Source organism: Simochromis diagramma, unplaced genomic scaffold, assembly GCF_900408965.1.
Source record: "Simochromis diagramma unplaced genomic scaffold, fSimDia1.1 OVJJ01000302.1, whole genome shotgun sequence".
NCBI classification, from domain to species: Eukaryota; Metazoa; Chordata; class Actinopteri; order Cichliformes; family Cichlidae; genus Simochromis; species Simochromis diagramma.
Window position 1 is genome coordinate 1491512 of NW_024386792.1, and position 17235 is coordinate 1508746.

At 41.8% G+C, this 17235-nt stretch overlaps 1 protein-coding gene across 2 annotated transcripts in view; it reads right to left on the minus strand.

Annotated features, from left to right (window-relative positions):
• Positions 1 to 285: 285 nt before the first annotated feature.
• The window catches only part of fhdc1 (FH2 domain containing 1), a 29942-nt gene continuing 12992 nt past the window's right edge, over positions 286 to 17235 (minus strand). The window contains exons 2-13 of one of the 2 annotated variants that reach the window (XM_040023736.1): positions 16924 to 17000; positions 15452 to 16197; positions 14875 to 14936; positions 11903 to 12005; positions 11667 to 11752; positions 10797 to 10897; positions 9188 to 9258; positions 8274 to 8381; positions 7071 to 7141; positions 6246 to 6363; positions 5897 to 6061; positions 286 to 5700 (exon numbers count right to left, since the gene is read on the minus strand). In XM_040023736.1, the coding sequence (XP_039879670.1) occupies positions 3550 to 5700; positions 5897 to 6061; positions 6246 to 6363; positions 7071 to 7141; positions 8274 to 8381; positions 9188 to 9258; positions 10797 to 10897; positions 11667 to 11752; positions 11903 to 12005; positions 14875 to 14936; positions 15452 to 15943 (3528 nt within the window). In that variant the 5' untranslated portion in view covers positions 15944 to 16197; positions 16924 to 17000 and the 3' untranslated portion in view covers positions 286 to 3549. The remainder of the gene's footprint in view (positions 5701 to 5896; positions 6062 to 6245; positions 6364 to 7070; positions 7142 to 8273; positions 8382 to 9187; positions 9259 to 10796; positions 10898 to 11666; positions 11753 to 11902; positions 12006 to 14874; positions 14937 to 15451; positions 16198 to 16923; positions 17001 to 17235) is intronic. The other variant, XM_040023735.1, reaches the window with a different exon arrangement.

Genomic DNA, 17235 nt, shown 5'->3' on the forward strand with positions numbered 1-17235 from the left:
GAAAACTAAACAAACATGAGTTTGCTGACGCTCATGTGCTGATCTTTAATTTGTTGTTCTACTTGGATTTATGTAATGAATTCAAAAGTGCCTCCAGTGGGGGCGTGAGCTTTTCTGTGCATGCAGAAAAAATGTTAAAGAAATGGGAGGAGCAAGTTTCCAGTTTACACAGCAATGTGATTTATTTATATCAGCATCAGAAATATAAAGTGGAACAGTAATAACACATTTCGCAGCCCTGCGGTCTAGTGATCAGAGGTGGTCATTTTCTTTATGTATTGGAGCTTTTTTTTTGTTTTTTTTCATCATGAAACTTCAGATTTAGAGATGACCGAGCAGAGCAGCAGAGCACCTATTTTCCTCAGCTGTGAAAACAAAAGACAAGTCCTATTCTCAGAGAATCACATCAGAGTACAAATACATCCTTGGGCAACGAATGCTACAGTAAGACAGGCTTGTTGCAGTGGAGTCGGCGTGTGTCAGTAACGAAATACAACAGATAAAAATGACTCACTCCAAACTTTATAAAGTCACGTAACTTTTAAGCAGCGCTACAAAACTTGTAACGTGACGAAGGTGTTGCTGTACAGAGCTGACAGGACACTTTATAATGGAAACTAATGTTACTATGGTAACCATTCCTTAAATGCAGAAGCTGTGGTGACGAGAGCGAACAAGCATTCAAACTCACAAGCAGCTCTGCTGCTGTAAGCTGTTGTCATGTAATGTAAAGGGCACCCATTGTAAAGCTTAAAATGATTGGTTGTGGAAGCATCATCTTTCCATGAGGTCATCAAACAGTTGGAGTTTTCAGTTTGTTTGTTTTTTTAAAGAGTGGACATTTCCATGACTCAGCTTTGGTTAGAAATGAAGTGGACACTTTTCTTTTTTTGTCAGTGTAGTCTGAAAAAGGTTACATTTACAGGAGGGCAATCTTTCAAAGATCTCAAAGGAGTCTAAAAGTGTCAGTTAAGGGTTTTCCAAAATGTTCAAACACATCCACTTGTTTTTTCATACATCAAATACATTTTAATGTAACTGCTCCAGACAGACATTAAGTTCAGAAGTCACTATTTTAGTGCTGAAAATGTGAGATTTCTAATTTATTTAGAAAACAAACAGCTGGTTCAGATGGTTGGACAAAAACAAGCATCGCAAATGATTCCTTTGGTTTGATGGGCTTGAAGATTACTTCTGATTTTTGCTACTGGTGGGATTTAAAATTCCTGAAAACATGTGTTAATAGCAACTATCACAGCCCTAAATAACTCTGATACTGTAACAGGAGGATCTATATTTAGGTGGCGTCAGGCCACACACACAGTGGTTTGTCACACTGGGCCTATTGTGTCATCAGTCCATCAGCTTCATTTGCATGACAGGGAACAGGAAGACACTCGCAGCATGTCCACACCCTGCAGGTCGACCCTTGCTTTTTAAACATCTGTGCGTGCACACATGATTTATTCTCTTACTCTTTATGTTTTTATGAAATATAAACATATGAATGGTCAGAAAACATCTTTACATTATTTACTAAGTGACCAGCAGAGTTTCACTTTGATGTGATGGAAGGCAGTAAAGTTTCTACTCTCCTTTTACAATCAAGGAGCTTCTACTGGTGATTGATCGGCTACATTAAGCTTTAAGGCAATGCACTGTTGAGAGTGTTGTTTCCATCAAGGCAATGGCACAATGTATTCTAAAAGGCAAGTGGTGCAAAGTGGTCGGCGGTGCTGCACTTACATGATGTTTACATTACTTTTTATTTTCTGAAACATGAAGAACTTCCAACATCTGAAAAGCAAAGACCGTCGTTTGTCAGCTCCTGCTGCTGTACTGAAGATTTTTACTGAATCCTTAAAAGCTCATCAAACCATCTGAATTTACAAACAGCTAATACTTCATTTGGAGAAACATTTGGTTTGGTTGCACTACAGAAATAAACTATATTAGTGCACACCTCAGAAATCTCAGTTTGTGTTTCCATGTCCAAGCAGCTCCTGTCAGTGTAATCTGTAGCTGGTAGTTTTGTCCATATAGTGCATATCCTATAACATTATATCATCTTAGCATGTTTATGTTCAATTTGTGTGATGTAGAAGAAAATGTATAACCTCTGCCAGCTGTTTTTGTTCACACTGGTGCAACAAAGTATCTAATCTATTTTGAGTTTGTTATTCGTGAACCATACTTTTGTCCTAGAGTCATTTTTGACTGAACGAAGAGAAAATGCAGTCGCAGCCTGAGAAACTCTCTGAACATCTTATTCTGAGTGTTTTTAAATGCTTGAAATTGTTTCCAAGAATTTAAGGAAAAACCTTCAGTACAGCGAATCTTTCTTTTTTTTTTTAATAATAAATTTATCACTGGGGATAAATTTAAATGAGCCTGTTTCTGCATCGTGATGATACTCATGACAGCAACAAACTAGATCCAGGCTGAATTACAACCACGGGCTTACTGTTGTAATTGAACAAGCCTAGAGAAAATATGAGACGACAATGTTCACAGTAGAAAAATTAGATCAGACTCTAAAAACATGACTGATGATGGCATCAGTGTCTTTGTGTTTCTGTTGCGCTCGGTGGTTTTCTTTCACAGCGTTAGCGTTTTTTTCATGTATTAGCTGAAACAGGAAACATTTCCCACGTGCATGTCTACTCCAAAATATTATGGAGGAGTCCTAACACATTTACAAACTACTGATACAGTACGAGAAGTACCACGGTTGGTATACACACTGGCATAATATGTGTGACTTTTATATATTGTTGTAACATTAATACAGTATACCAGGAATTTCTTAAAAAGTGACATTGCAGTTATTTTTTTGTAAAACTGATCTGATTTTGTCTACATCATCATCATCATGCAGAACCAAATGAACAAGTCTACTTTTTCTGCTGGTGCAAGGCCACTGCGATCGTTCTGAGGTATCAAGCAAAAAGAATCACAAAGCAAACGGAGCACTGTTAGTCTACAGGAAGAAGCAGCAAAGTGAAAAAGACACCGTGACAGCAGCGAGGTGAGGTACAACAAATCTCGTAACCCTGAATGAAACAGACGCTGAAAGTCGGTCTCAAATCTGTCAGAGCTAATTAGCAGCTTTATGTAGTCGTGTCTGACGTCAACAGCGTCACAGACACCAAAACATACTGAACGCAGACAGCTAAGCAGGCAAAGAGGCTGCAGTGTAAAAGCACCAATTCGCCACTTGTCAGTTTAGATTTCTTCCAACCCTTAGAAACAAAAACAAAAAACAAGAAGAGGAAATGAGGAACGTGTGCACTTCATTGCATCTTGCTCTTTGTGATTCATAAACCTGATACAGAGCCAGCTACAGAGGGATTCTTACACAGTGAGAAAGCTTAACATGCTTTTGTTTGATATGTGATATGAGTGGATAACTCTAGACGAGCAGAGCGAACGCGAGTTCACGCCGAAGCAGGTAAAAAAAACAAAAAAACCCAAAAAAAACAAAACAAGTCCTTTCTTCCTGCTTCCTGTTATCCTGCAGTCAGGTTTTTGTTTTGTTTTGTTTTGTTTTTACTTCCAGCTCGGCTTCCTGCTTCTGCTGGATGTCATCAAGTCTCTGGGCTGCACAGACTTTTCAGAGAAGCTGCTAGATTTACGAACGTTCTCACGTGCTACAGGGGGAGGCGGGGTCTCGCTACGGTAGGTGCTGCAGCTTGTTGCCTTCACGCTTTGCACCCGCCGCAGGCTTGTTGCCTGTGGCCGCTCGTCACTGGTGTGACCTGCGTGTGATGCCCGGGTCGGCTTTTGTCGACCCAGGAGGGAGGGGCTGCGAGACGGGGTGGAAGGGACCGACGGAGGGCCCAGCTCTTTCCTGGTCCTGGAAGACGAGGCCACAGTATTGCGGGCGAAGCTGGGGACTCCAGAAGTGTTTTTTGCACTGTGTGTGTGTGAGCTGCTGTTCTCAGGAGATGTCTGAGCTTGAGCTTGAGCCTGAGCTTGAGCTTGAGCGAGGGCTCTCATAGTAGAGCGGCACATCTTCTCCTCGGGCGCCGGCTTGGGAATGTTCCTCACGGGTTTGGCGCTTGGCTTGTGGATTGAAGCTTTCCTAGGCATTGAATCACGTGCCCATCTAGAAACGCTGCCCGTGAGACCACCTCCCTTCTGGGCTTTTGACTCATCAGGAGGCAAACTGGAGTGCCGAGGAGGTCTCGTTGTCTTCTCGCTCCTTCCTCTTGCCGGAGTGCTCTGGTCACGGGGAGGCCGCCGTGTCTCCCCGCTATCGTGAACTGCAGGTTTCTCTGCTCGCCTGCTGCTACCTGTCCTGGTCAGCTTGGTAATAGGGATGACTTTCCGCATACCCTGGTTATCGTTGTTGGCCAGCGTTCGCACACCATGGCCTCCACTGGTTTTGGTTGCTTTGCTGCCTTTGCTCTTTGTAGGCGCTGGCTTTCGGCTGCTTCGTTGTGCATCTTTCCCCGCAGTCTGTTTTCCTTCAGCGGTGTCGCAGCTCTCCGTGTCCCACTCTTCTGTGGTAGTAGATGGAGCCATAGATGCTGCATCCACAGATTTGGGGGCTGAGAGCTCATTAGTTGAAGCAGACTGGTCGTTGGGAGATGTGGATTGCGGGTCTTGCCGACTCTCCTGATCTTTGCTGCGGTCAGCTGTTTGGAAATGAAGTCCTTCTTTTGTAGACGAGGATTCCACCTCAGAGCAATCCAAGGTGACAGAGATGTCCGTTTCTGTGCAGTCCATTATATAAAACATTGGCTTCTTGTTGGATACAGAGGTATCTAGTGGAAGAGGGGTATCACAGGTTGTGGATGAAACTGTGCTGTAGTCCTCTTCGGCTTTCTCTCTCTGAGGAGAGACCCCAGCCTGAGTTGGAGGAACTATTGTATCTTCCCATACTACCTTTAGATTTCCCCCCCTTTCCAAAAATGTATCATGTGAAAGGTTGTCCAGATTCTTGGGTGGTGACTGTCTCCCTATTTCCAGATCCGTCACCACAACGTCCCCCCGGTTGACAAAGTGCATGTGATTGCTGTTATTGTTTGGACTGATTAGGTCAAAAGCCTGAGGACCTCTGACTAAAGTATGCTTCTCCACACTAACACTCATGTGGCCAGTAATTGCTGCGTTGGGAATATGGGCAGGCTTCTGAAAGACACAAAAGGGCCGAGGCAGAGCGCTGCTCTCTGACACAGATGAGTAATTGTTGTTGTTGTTGTCCCCGTTATCGTTTAGCTCAGAGGAAGAAAACTTGGCGTGTGAGACGATCGGCTCAGTTTCTGAATGCGGAGACGTTGCTTTTCTTTCACGGCCCAGTTCCCGGTTATTGTCCTGGCCTAACATCCAGGGGGCCATCCTCCGCTGGATAGGACGGCCTAACCGAGGTAGGCTGTTAAATTTTGAAAAGTCAGAGGCGTTCCCTGTGCTTCCGAACAGCTCCAAGTATCCCTGGAGTTCACGATCTGCTATGGAGGTCATGGTGTGCCGGTGTCGGCGTGCGCTGGCAGAACGTTCCAGCGGGCAGTGTGGACTCTGAGACCTCTGGAAAAACTCCAGGAGGCCCTCCTTGGTGAGCATTTCCACGTCGTTCTCGCTGCTGCTGCGACCAAATCCGCCGGTCTGATCCCCGCTCAACCACGCAAAACGCTTTTCCTCCAGTTCTTTGAGACGACGCTGTCTGGCTGCTTCCTTCAACTCCCGGTCCGTGTTGTCCTGATGGAAACAGAAATGTAAGGAAGGAGAATTTTGAGAATCAGGAACATGAATGATGGTGACATCCAACTCACTTATTTTTGAGTTTAACAGCGGGTCACCATGAACAATTACCACACATGTAGAAGACAAGTAAGAAATGACAACATCATATGAGATTATAATAACCCAGAATTATTGCTTCACTCAAGCAGACCTTAACAGCTTTCTTGAATTTGATGCAGAAGTCCTGAAAGATCCGGAAGCCCTCGTCCAGCTTGAATGTGTCCTTGTCTTCACAAAAGAAATCGATGAGAGTACTTCCCTCTTTACGCAGATCCAACCTGCGTCTCTTTAAGTCCTGAAGTGTCAGTGCTGCACTCTAAGACAAGAGACCGAGCACACATGCACACTTTTTATTCATAACGCATCATCCACTTTTACACAAGTCATTATCTATAGCACTTAAGTCAGCAGCTTCACAAATGTAGAGCGGGCTGGATCCAACTTTCTGTACATGTGTCTGTGTACACAATGTATTACATAACTAACTGCTGCTGCTTCACCTGCAGGAAGGGCTCCAGCTGCTGCAGCAGCTCCTGGTCTCCTTGAACTTTCTCTTCCAGGGATTTGATTCGGACATACAAGGAGGAAAACTCCTCCTCAATGTTTTCCACTGAAATTCTACATGAACACAGAAAGATATTTAAAACACACTTGTACTTGTTATTACATAAAAACTGACGGACAGTTCTGAGTGTAAGCAGTCTTCCTTATATTGCTTAAAAAAACACCCCAAAAAACCAAAAAAACCATGTGACATTAATTTGATGAATGCACTTCCAAACTGTTGAAAATGTAGACCGCAGGGAGAAATGCTTTCAGGGTCTCTATCCTGAGGGCAGGAGGGAGGAGTAATTCTCTGCGGTGCAGTATCTGCACTGACAGCACACAGAGATGACCTTGTGAAGCTGACAGAGCCTGAGACTGTGCTGTGAATATAACTCCTGTTCTACACCTAAATTAGATGTCAGCCTGGTTAATGAGGCTGTGCTTGGCCGTATCAATAAAATACTACGGCAATCGTCGTCTTCAGCGCCTCATTATGTTTCCCATCAGAAAATTTGGCTGTTTAATAAATGTGATGGTGGTTAATTTGGAAATCATTTCATTTTACAGAGGCTTTAAAGAAAACTGATGTCTGCTGTGTAACTGACTGTTACAAACTGACACTTATGCTCTCACAGTCCTTAACTCACCCTGCTTCAGACTGCATGCACTTGGAGAATAAACAGCTTTTATACGAGTCCATTATCACCTCTGCATGACTGCAAAACTGATAATGGACTCCTACATTTCTCACTGGCAAGGATTTGATTCCCTTCGATTACCTGGCTGCACTCTGGACATCTTGAAGCTTCTCAGGAAACTTGAGCAACTTCTCGTCCTTTTTCTTCGCCTCCTGCATGGAGAGAGACATCGCACAGTCAACATCTAAATGTCTGATTTTGTACAAGATAAAGTGGCGTAGTTGTTGTGATGAAGGACCAATATCTGTATGGTGATGTAACTGCTTGGCGAGCAGTTCTTGGCTCTGTGCTGTTTCCTGTCACCATCTGCTGTCCACTTGCTCTCCTGCAGCTTCAGTGGTCAAACAGTTTTCTCATCACTGCTGTAAAACACTGATTTGAATTTCTTTATGACAGACTTTCCTACAGTGTTTGTACAGTAAATGCATCTTTGCTTATTGTGAGGTTAATCCAGCTTTTTTCAGTTCTGCTATTGTCTTGTTAATACAACCATAAACCTGTTAATATAACCATTTATCATTTTTAAGATAAATGCACAGAGTAGAGGTTTGACACAGTGCAAAAAAAACAATTAATTCAACACCTGAGACCTGGTAATCGGCCACCAGTTGGAGATGATTTGAGCTTTGTGACATGCTGGAAGCAGAAGATGGTACACTGTGCTCATAAAGGTAGGATAGTGTCAGCATCAATACTCAGGTAAGCTGTGGTGTTTAACTGTTGCTCAGTTAGCATTATGGAGCCCGAAGTGTGCCAGGAAAATATCCCTCACAGCATTACACCAACAGCCAGAAGCACAGGACAGATACATGCCTTCATGTCGTTTTAGCTGACAGGAGTGGTGCCCAGTGATGCTCTTCTGCTGGTGTAGCCCATCAGCTCCAATGTTCAATGTGCTGTGTGTTCAGAGATGCTCTCCTGCACATCTTGGTTATCTGCCTTTCTATCATCTTAAAGCAGTCTGGCCGTTCTTCTCTGGCCTCTAGCATCCACAAGGCATTTTCACCCTGCTGCTGGTCATCTCCTCTTTTTGCACACCCTTCTCTGTGAACCCGCACTCGACACGTGACCGTGTCTATATACCTAAATGCAATGAATTGCTGCCACGTCATTTGCTGACCTGTGCGAACGGTCGAACAGCTGTACCTACTAAAGTGGCCAGTGAGTGTAAGCGGTAATGTAATTCCATGCTCAAGTGGTTCTGAAACCAGGACTGAATCCACATTACAAACATCTGCAGTGTCTACAGGTGTTTTGTGTGTACGCTACTACAGCGTCACTGACCATGGCCACAAAATGCAGCAGGTTCATCCCCGGCTTGTTGGCTTTGGTGTCAGCCAGTGAAAGGAGGGATGACAGCTTGAATCCCACAGCGTTCCCTGCATAGCCACCCTGAGAACAGAAGGATATTTTACACAGAGAAATGAACAATATCATAGAATCACAGCTGGAAATAACGTGAAACAATAAGACTCTGCCCGAGTGATACAGTGGTCCCTCGTTTAACGCAGGTGTTACGTTCCAAAAATAACCCGCGATAGGTGAAATCTGCGAAGTAGCCAACTTTATTTTTTTTAAATTATTATAGATATTTTAAGGCTGTAAAACCCCTCACTACACACTTTAGACACTTTTCTCAGACAAGCATGAACATTTTAACACTTTTCTCTCTTGTTTAAACAAGTTCAAACCTTCGTAGAAAAACAGGTCCAGTATAGAATGAATTGTTTGTTGGGGGAGAAAACTGACAAACATACAGTGCAGCACTTCAGAGTCACACTGCTAGCGATCGAAGATTTATGTAAATTTGACAAGCTGAACGCATTCTGTACTGTACAGGAGACATGGCACGAGATTGCCTGACAATGGTCTACAGCCAATCAGGATGCAGAACACAATGCGCTGTGAGGAAAAAGAAAAAAGCATGCAAAATTGCACCAAAAAAAATTCTGTGAAACAGCGAGACTGCGAAAGGTGAACCGCGTTATAGCGAAGGACCACTGTACAGCTTTCTTCTCTGAGCAGTGATTTTGTTTTGGTTTCCAACAAATACTGACAAAAGGTTTTATTATTTATTTATTTGGAAAAATACATAAAAAAATAAAATAAAAAACTCAGGACTGAAACGAAACATCTTGCGTGTTCAGAGGCAGCAGAGATGTGTTCGCGTATACGAACGTAACCCGAGAAGCTCTTACCGCGTTCATGATGTTTCCTGCCTGCAGCACCAGATGCAGGATGGCATGAAGCTCCTCACAGCTCATCAGCTCTTTAAGGAGATATCAATATAAACTCAATTAGAGACTCCAGAGAAGATGTATGACAAACCATCTCGTTTTCATTTATCACTACCATACAGGAAATCTATCAGCAGTAATGTGTCCTTGTGTGATTCAGTCATAAACCTAAAATTACTTACAATTACCACTTTAAAGTAAAAGGGTAAATGTTAGCACATTGAAAAGTTTTAATTAAATTTTGTCATAAAAGTTCCAGGTAATTATTCCACACAGTGTTTAAGTGATAGCCCTGCAATGCAGTGAAAAGGTCACAGTACTGTAGATGAGGGTCTTAAGAAAAATCCAATACAGCACAAAGACGCAAGACAGTGTGACTCAGCTAAAATGGCAACCTGGTTCAACCAGTGGCTGAAAATAGAATAATTAAAAAGGTTTCTAGATCATTTTATCAATATGGTGATTTTACAGTAAATCACAAATTCAACAGTACATGTCAGCTTTAGCTCCAGAAGAAAAAAAAAAGAAAAGATATAATATTAGTGTGCACATTCATGAGATAAACTGTAATAACCTTTTGGATCACAGTGATCCCTTATTAAGTGCTACCATTAGGTCACAAGATCCAGCACGTTGTTATATAACCCATACAAAACAAATACTCTTTCCATCAGCTGAGCTTTGTCTCAGTGCTAATAAGTAAAAAAAAAAAAAAACATGATAAATACTACATAATGTGGTCAGTGCCAGACTTGCAGCAACCTCCACCACTGAAATTTTAAGTGTCAAAACTGCAGTTCCTCAAGTGGCCACTTGAGGCTGGAAACATCCCCAAAGAGTCCTACAGTATGTTAAAATATCCACGTTCAAAGCTGAAATAAACATGTTCATGGTACAAGAACTTCTCCCTCTTTATGACAACTGTAAAGAGGGTGGTTTTTTTGTTTTTTTTAAACATGAACAAAATTCCTCCAGAAAAGTTGGGACACTGGTGAATTGCAAATTACAAAAAACCTCATATGTTATTCACAATAGAACACAAAAAACATTGCGTGTATAAACGCAGCCACAGCTTGTTTAACTTTGACTGAAAGGTCTGAGAAAGCACAGCGGCCTTTCTTCATCGTGTTCACGTGTGAGGTTGGAACTCTAACTGTATGGAAGGATGTTGCAAGTGAAGTTTAGCATGCCATTTAACATTACAGTAAATGATAGATTATAGCACGATGCTACCCAAGCTAGCAATACATTTAACAGAGTACAGCTGGCTTAAAAAAAATAAATAAAAAACAAGCGAAATGACCAAACTAGCCAAACTCAGGTCTTTCAAATGGTAGTCCATGGCATAACAGGTCACACTGTGGTGACTATATAAAGTTATTTTTTATTTATTCATTTTTTAATAAATCAACACTGTGAGTAACTAATATGTATAGAGCTGCTCGACTCTTTTAAGTTACATTTCAATGAAACTGCATTTTTTTTGGTCATGAGTGTCCTCACGTCAAGATGAGATCGTCCTGCTTTCTGTGTGTGTGCAAATGTGTTAGAGCCAGTGTGTTATTATTACGTTTAGTCGCAACACGGACGACATCAATCTCATGGCCCATCGCAGCACAACAAGGGAGGAACTCTTCCTGGAGGACCATGGCCTCAATCCGAACCTCGAACCTGTCAGAGACGGAGTTCAGAGTTTAAATCTGAGAAAAGATTAGACTCTCTTGCTCAACACTGAGATCCTTAAGAAAAGACAAATTGTTATTATAATGCAGCAGGCTGAGAGAAATGCCTCCTGCTTCCCCCTGGAGAGTACCTTAACACTCCATCTTGCTGCTGAGTGGCAGTAAAACTTGACGACTTTTAGCACCTTAACATCCTCATAATATTTTCACATCATCATTTCAATTATAGCACGAACCAAAAACGACTTCTGACTAATTTCACTGGACAAATGCTCCATTTCAGCCCAATCAGTCCGCATTAGTTCTCCATAATAATCCCTGCAGGGACTGCATCCTCTGAATGACACTAATACCATTTTAATGCGCTATCACACAGTGCTGCTGGACAAAAAGGAAATTCAAAGGAAGTTACTCAGTCCCCGTTCAGAAAAAATGGAAACATGCTTTCAGTTGAATGAACTGAAAATATTATGTAATAAGACCCTTTATACGTGTGGATGGGCCGTTTTATCATCCTTTTTTACAAAGCTGACAAATGTGCACATTCCCCAGTCGTATTAATATTATTGAAAATGAACACTTGATAGATTAAATACAAGTCAGAGAGCAGCCGTAAACTCTTTAGAGAGTCGGCACAAAATCATGAAACTCTGCACTCAGTTTTGAGTCTTTATCTTCCACTGACTGTCAAACTGCTGACTTGACATTTCTTTTTAATGGAAACTGGATTATATACATGCCCATTGAAACCAACTCACCGTGGCACCTGGATCAAGAGGTACATAAAGGAATCGACCAGTGTCAGCTTGTCTGGATCTCCTTTGAATGCCTGCAGCTTCTTAATCTGCAGAGAAAATAAAGAGGAACAGGAAGCTCAGCAGGGCGCTTTCAATCCACGTAAACTGCCTTTTATCATTAGCTGTGCTCTGTGATTCAAAATCTTAATGCTATTCATACTTGGCTAAAAATCACAGGCAAGTACACAAACACGGACCTCCTCTGCGTCGGGCAGGAGCTTCAGCAGGTCTTTGAGCAGCTCCGCTCCATAAATCTTTCCTTCTCCTTTTCGTATGTCTTCGACAATGGAGCGGTTGGACCTGAAAGACAGTTTGTTTCTGTAAAGTTCAGAGATAAATTGCACAGGTGCTTCCTTTAATGCTTGCCCTCCTCTGTTTACAAAGGCACAAAACACAGCTTTTGCAGAGAGCATTAGGCGTCTCTGCCTGGCTTTCTTATTAGCAATATAAATAAAAGAGAAATCTGTTTTCACAAACCCTTTAGGGCACAACTGGTCTACTTTCATGTTTGAGGCTTTAAAATGACTGAAAAGACAATATTAAGTAAGCTGACACTTAGATGTGATTCAAACACTTTAACAAACGCCAGCCTTCAAAAGGTATCCAATACATGTTTATTTAACTCGTGATATGGCAATTTATTTTATTAGGTTAAATTACCAGGTTTTATTTTCTGAATTTCTTGCAATGTTAGGATGAGAACGTGGAAAAAGGAATTATTTGCTCCATGTGATTATTCAGGTTGAGCGGTTTGACGACAAGTTTGAGCGACGAGGCCGACATGGTTTGGACATGTGCAGACGATGGAAAGGGGATATACTGGACAAAGGGTGTTGAAGATGGAGCTGCCAGGTAGGAGGAACAGACGAAGAACACAGAGGAGACTGATGGATGCTGGTGTGATAGGGGAGGATGTTAGGGGTGGGGTGAGATGCTGTGGAGACCCCGAATCAGGCGGGGAGACAAAGATAGGATTTTTTTTTTTTTAAGTAACGAACCCAGCAAAGGTTCAAAGCCTCGTTGAAGCCTATAAAGAACTTTTCAGTGTAATAAAAAAAAAAAAAATGAGACATTTATTTATCTATTTGTTTTTCACAAAGATAATATTAGACTGTTTGTGGAAATTCCCACAAACCCTTTAATAGCCATGAGAGGATAAACAGCTGGTTCATTGTTCCAACACCAGGAAGGGTACACTTTTTCCCTCCTGATCAACGATGGGAATTTCATTTCCAGTTCTGTGGTGTAGACCTGTGCAGGTAGGCTGATGACTCTGAGTGTGAATCTACTGAAGTTGGAACACCGCCCCCCCCCCCCCCCCCCTTATTTTTTTAAACAAGGGGGGAACCACTTGGTGGTATTTTCAACAAAAAGACAATTTCTAATCAATCACAGTCAGAATGCTTTATTAATTCCTAAGAAAATTATGTGGTTACAGTTGCTCCATGATAACAAGGACAGTAAAAGACTGAACTATTTTAAATACTACAACATATTACAAACATAAGAAATCACTCTAATATATGCAATATACTAATATACATATACTATGTTTTTGGGGCTGTCACATTCTCCAGCACAGCAAGAAATGAAATTTGCTTATACTCTTGTTTATGCCTCAGGCTACCGTCTACTGATATCAGTGACAGGATCCAAATATTTCTAATGTAACAGGTGTATTAAAAAAAGAAAGAAGAAGAAGAAAAAAAAAAAAGCTCTTAGCTGACTGGGGTGGAAATCATTAAATGCTACAACAAGCTGTAAAAGTAATTCACTTTATGTTTGAGGTTTCGAGTTTTCAGCTGTTTTATAGTAAAGTGCTGCGTAAAGTGCATCTTATGACATAATTGGCTCAAATGCATTGCAGCAGAAGATTAATGCATAGTCCTTAAAATAAAAAGCAACAAAAACAAAAGTAAACGCTGACTGTAATGAGGTCACTGCTCCTACTCTGTCTTGACTCAGTGCAATGGCTCGCAGTCAAATGTCATTAAAATCCTGTGGAGAGCCATGCAAATAGACCTTCAGGCAAACAGATACCTAACACACTTTTTGCTCTCTATTCTAGACAAGTTATGCAACGCAATCCCGAGTCTGGTCAAACTCACTTTGAAACTTCCCGAACCAAATAATTTAGAACAATGGATGCCTAAGAAGGCTTATTAGACTACCTGGCACAGATTTGGACCCGTTCCTTAGTTATGAAAGTTAAACTGATTGAAAATGAGAACGTGTCCATGATAATGATAGCATCTGATCTGAACTGTCCTTAGCAACAGCATGAAGAGCTGATGAGAGGCGTGCTTGGAAAAGCCACGAGGGAAAATAAAAGACAATCTCTAATTTAGTTAAAGTCAAACAACCGTTCGTGGGATTTTTTGTTGGTTGGTCACAGTAAACTCTTTGGTTATGGTAAACCTCACTGCTCTTCTAATGATGGTCATTTAATCCTCTACCTTAAGTAGCTCTGTACTTGACAAAATTAAACACTGCCTGTAACATAGAGCAAGAAAGGTTTTACTAAAACTACGTCACCACTGCCACTAAAGTGATGCTCAAAGTTTCAGTGTGTGTGTGTGTGTGTGTGTGTGTGTGTGTGTGTGTGTGTGTGTGTGTGTGTGTGTGTGTGTGTGTGTGAGCGAGCAAATGGAAGCACGATATGTCTTAAAATGATGCATGTTCTGAGTGTAAAAGTCATTACAATGGTTTGTTTTTACACTTATTTACACAACTTCCCAACAAATTTCAGAAATGGGTTTGTACTTTTCATGTCTTACTGACCATTCAAAGCACTTCAGACTAAAAGTCAGATTTTAACTTTGCATTCATACACTGGTTTATTCTATGGCTCAGGGGTCTCAAACTTAAATTATCTGGGGGCCACTGCTGGCACTGTCATGTCATTGGAGGGTCTCTTTAGTGTTCAAGAGGCACAAAAACAAACAAACAAACAAACAAGAAAACACCCATAAATATTTCCAAAAATCTAGCGTTTGCTTTTTTTTTTTTTACTGAATAATACAATATTGTAAAATAAGACAAAACTGAAAAAGTGAGCACAAATCTTTTTTCCTCATTCTTAACTGAAGCCTTTTGGTGAACTTACAAAAACACAGATTTCAAATCAATATACGTCAATATAATCAATGGTAACAGTTGGGAAACTTACTTCTTAAACTGCTTGAGGAAAATGCCCACGTTCATCCCCCTCTTTGAGTCAAGGATGTTGACCTGAGGAAAGGAAAGGAAAAAAAAAAAAAAAAAAAAAAAAAAAAACACACAAGACACTACGATAAAATAAAACTGTTGAAGCTCTAGTTAAAATACAGCCAAACAAACACACCCACTCCTGGGTGTTGTTGGTTGTCTCTATGTGAGGTTCAAACCTCCTTCAGAAGCTTGTACGACTCACACAGAAAACACGTGACTGTGCAGCACATACATTTTTAAAAAATGACCCCTGAGGCCCAATTACTACTTTTAAATAGCAACTGGGCACTTTTGTGGTTTGAACTAAAGATGTCTATGTTACGTTAACCAGTATTGGACATGGTTGGAGACACTGGGAGTGGATGGAGTTCATACTTGCAATAATTTAACATCTCATTCAATAGAAAAATCAAATCTAGTTAATTCATGCCTGAACCTTAATCACCACCTTAATGTCTGCAGTCTAAACTCACCATTAATTGTCAGAAGTTCAGTATTTTAAGCGCCCGTCTTAAACCTTCATGACAGTCACTCACCTCGTCTTTCTTGGTCTCCTTAAAGGAGCGTGATCGGGATATGCGAGTTGATGTTGCAGTTGATGCTGCTGACCCACGGAGGCCCGTCCCCGCATCCTCCTGCTGCCCAAACAGCTCCTCCACAGAGCGAACATCGATCTGGTACTGCTGCTGCCGCACCGCCAGCGTCCAGATGTTCGGCTTCCCGCGCACCTTCTCCTCTGGGATAGGCTTCCAGTAGAAGCTGCGGACCCGGCGCTTTTTCCTCCCATTGTGGTTGGATGATGTGTTTGCCAGGGGCGGAGGGGGCGGCGGTGCCCCAGGAGGTGGGGGCGGGAGGGGAGGAGGGGGCGGCACTTCATTCTGGGTGGTGTCAGAAAGCAAGGTGGGTTGACCGTGCCCAGACATAGAAGAAGGGTCTGAGGTAGTGATGGAGGAAGTGGTGCAGCTGCTCCCCTCGCTGCTACAGCTCTCTGGCTCATTTGTTGTGGATGTACAACTCATAACAAGCATCGCAAGGTTGAGCAGTCAGCATACAGTCTCTGTGCTGACACAAACTAAACAAATATGTGATCTGTATCTCCTGAATTTCCAGAGAACATCAGCTCGCTGCAGCGCTGGTTGGTGTCTCCTAATCTAGTCACTATGAACAGGCTGCATCCTGTGATTCATCTCCGTCACTCAGCTGGTCATCCATCGCCCTAAGTGGGGCCTTTGAAAGACACCTCCCAGAGGTAGTGGGCAGGGGGGGAATGATGGCCATGGAGCTACAAGAGCAACACAAATGACACAGGACAGGATTATACAGAGGTACCCATGCACACCATCGTCATCGACTATCTGGAATTTGAGGAAATTAAACAAGGGCATGACAGAACAAAGACGAGGGGGACCCAGTGAAGGAAACTGCAAATCCTGTTCTTTTCCATTTTTGAAGGGCTTTGAAGTCAAGCTGTGGGGTGTATAATGATTACAGACATGACACACACCCCTTAGGTTCTGTTACACAATTTCTTTTTGTTTTTTTAAAAACAGCCCTCATCTATGCAGCCACCAAGACAATACCGATATGCACTGTATCCCAAAAGTGACGGTTGAAGTCACACCTGAACATGAGACACAAATAACTATTTAAATACATTTTATTCAACATGAAAATACAGTTCATTTTAAAAATCCAGTAAGAGTTCGTCTAAGTCTGAGAAACAAATGGTTAAAAGTGGATTTTGTCAGACAACTCTGCAAGCTAATCTCGGAAAACAGTTTTCACATCAAGTATTTTTTTTAGAAAAAAAAAACCTTGGCTTGTAAACCTCCCATCAGTCCTACATTTTCTGCCAGTTTCTTTGTCTTAAAGACAAATTAGACTCTGTCATCATTAAACTGAGAATCTGTCACATTTGCAGGAGAGCCTGTGTTTAATAAAAGCCTCGCTATATGGCGACAGTGGATTGATAATGAAAATGAGAGGATGCAATATTTCTTTATCTCACCTTAAATTTCTGTAGGACATTCTGCACTGGCTGGTGCACAGCAGTAAGGACATTTTAAGTTTGTTGACGCTGCATCTCTGGAAGTAGAGTATTAGTCATCTCCTATGAAGTTTTAGAATTTACATTGTTTTACAGAGTTAATGTCACCATCACAGCCAATGTCTGTGAGAGACTCCTGTGAGGTATATGGGCTCAGCTCCCTCACTATCTACCCTTCACACTGGACTTCTTACTGGCTGCACCATTTTGTTAATAAATGATGTTCATTTAAAAGTAAACTGGTGTTGTGTTCCTCCTTGCCTTGCAGCCTTT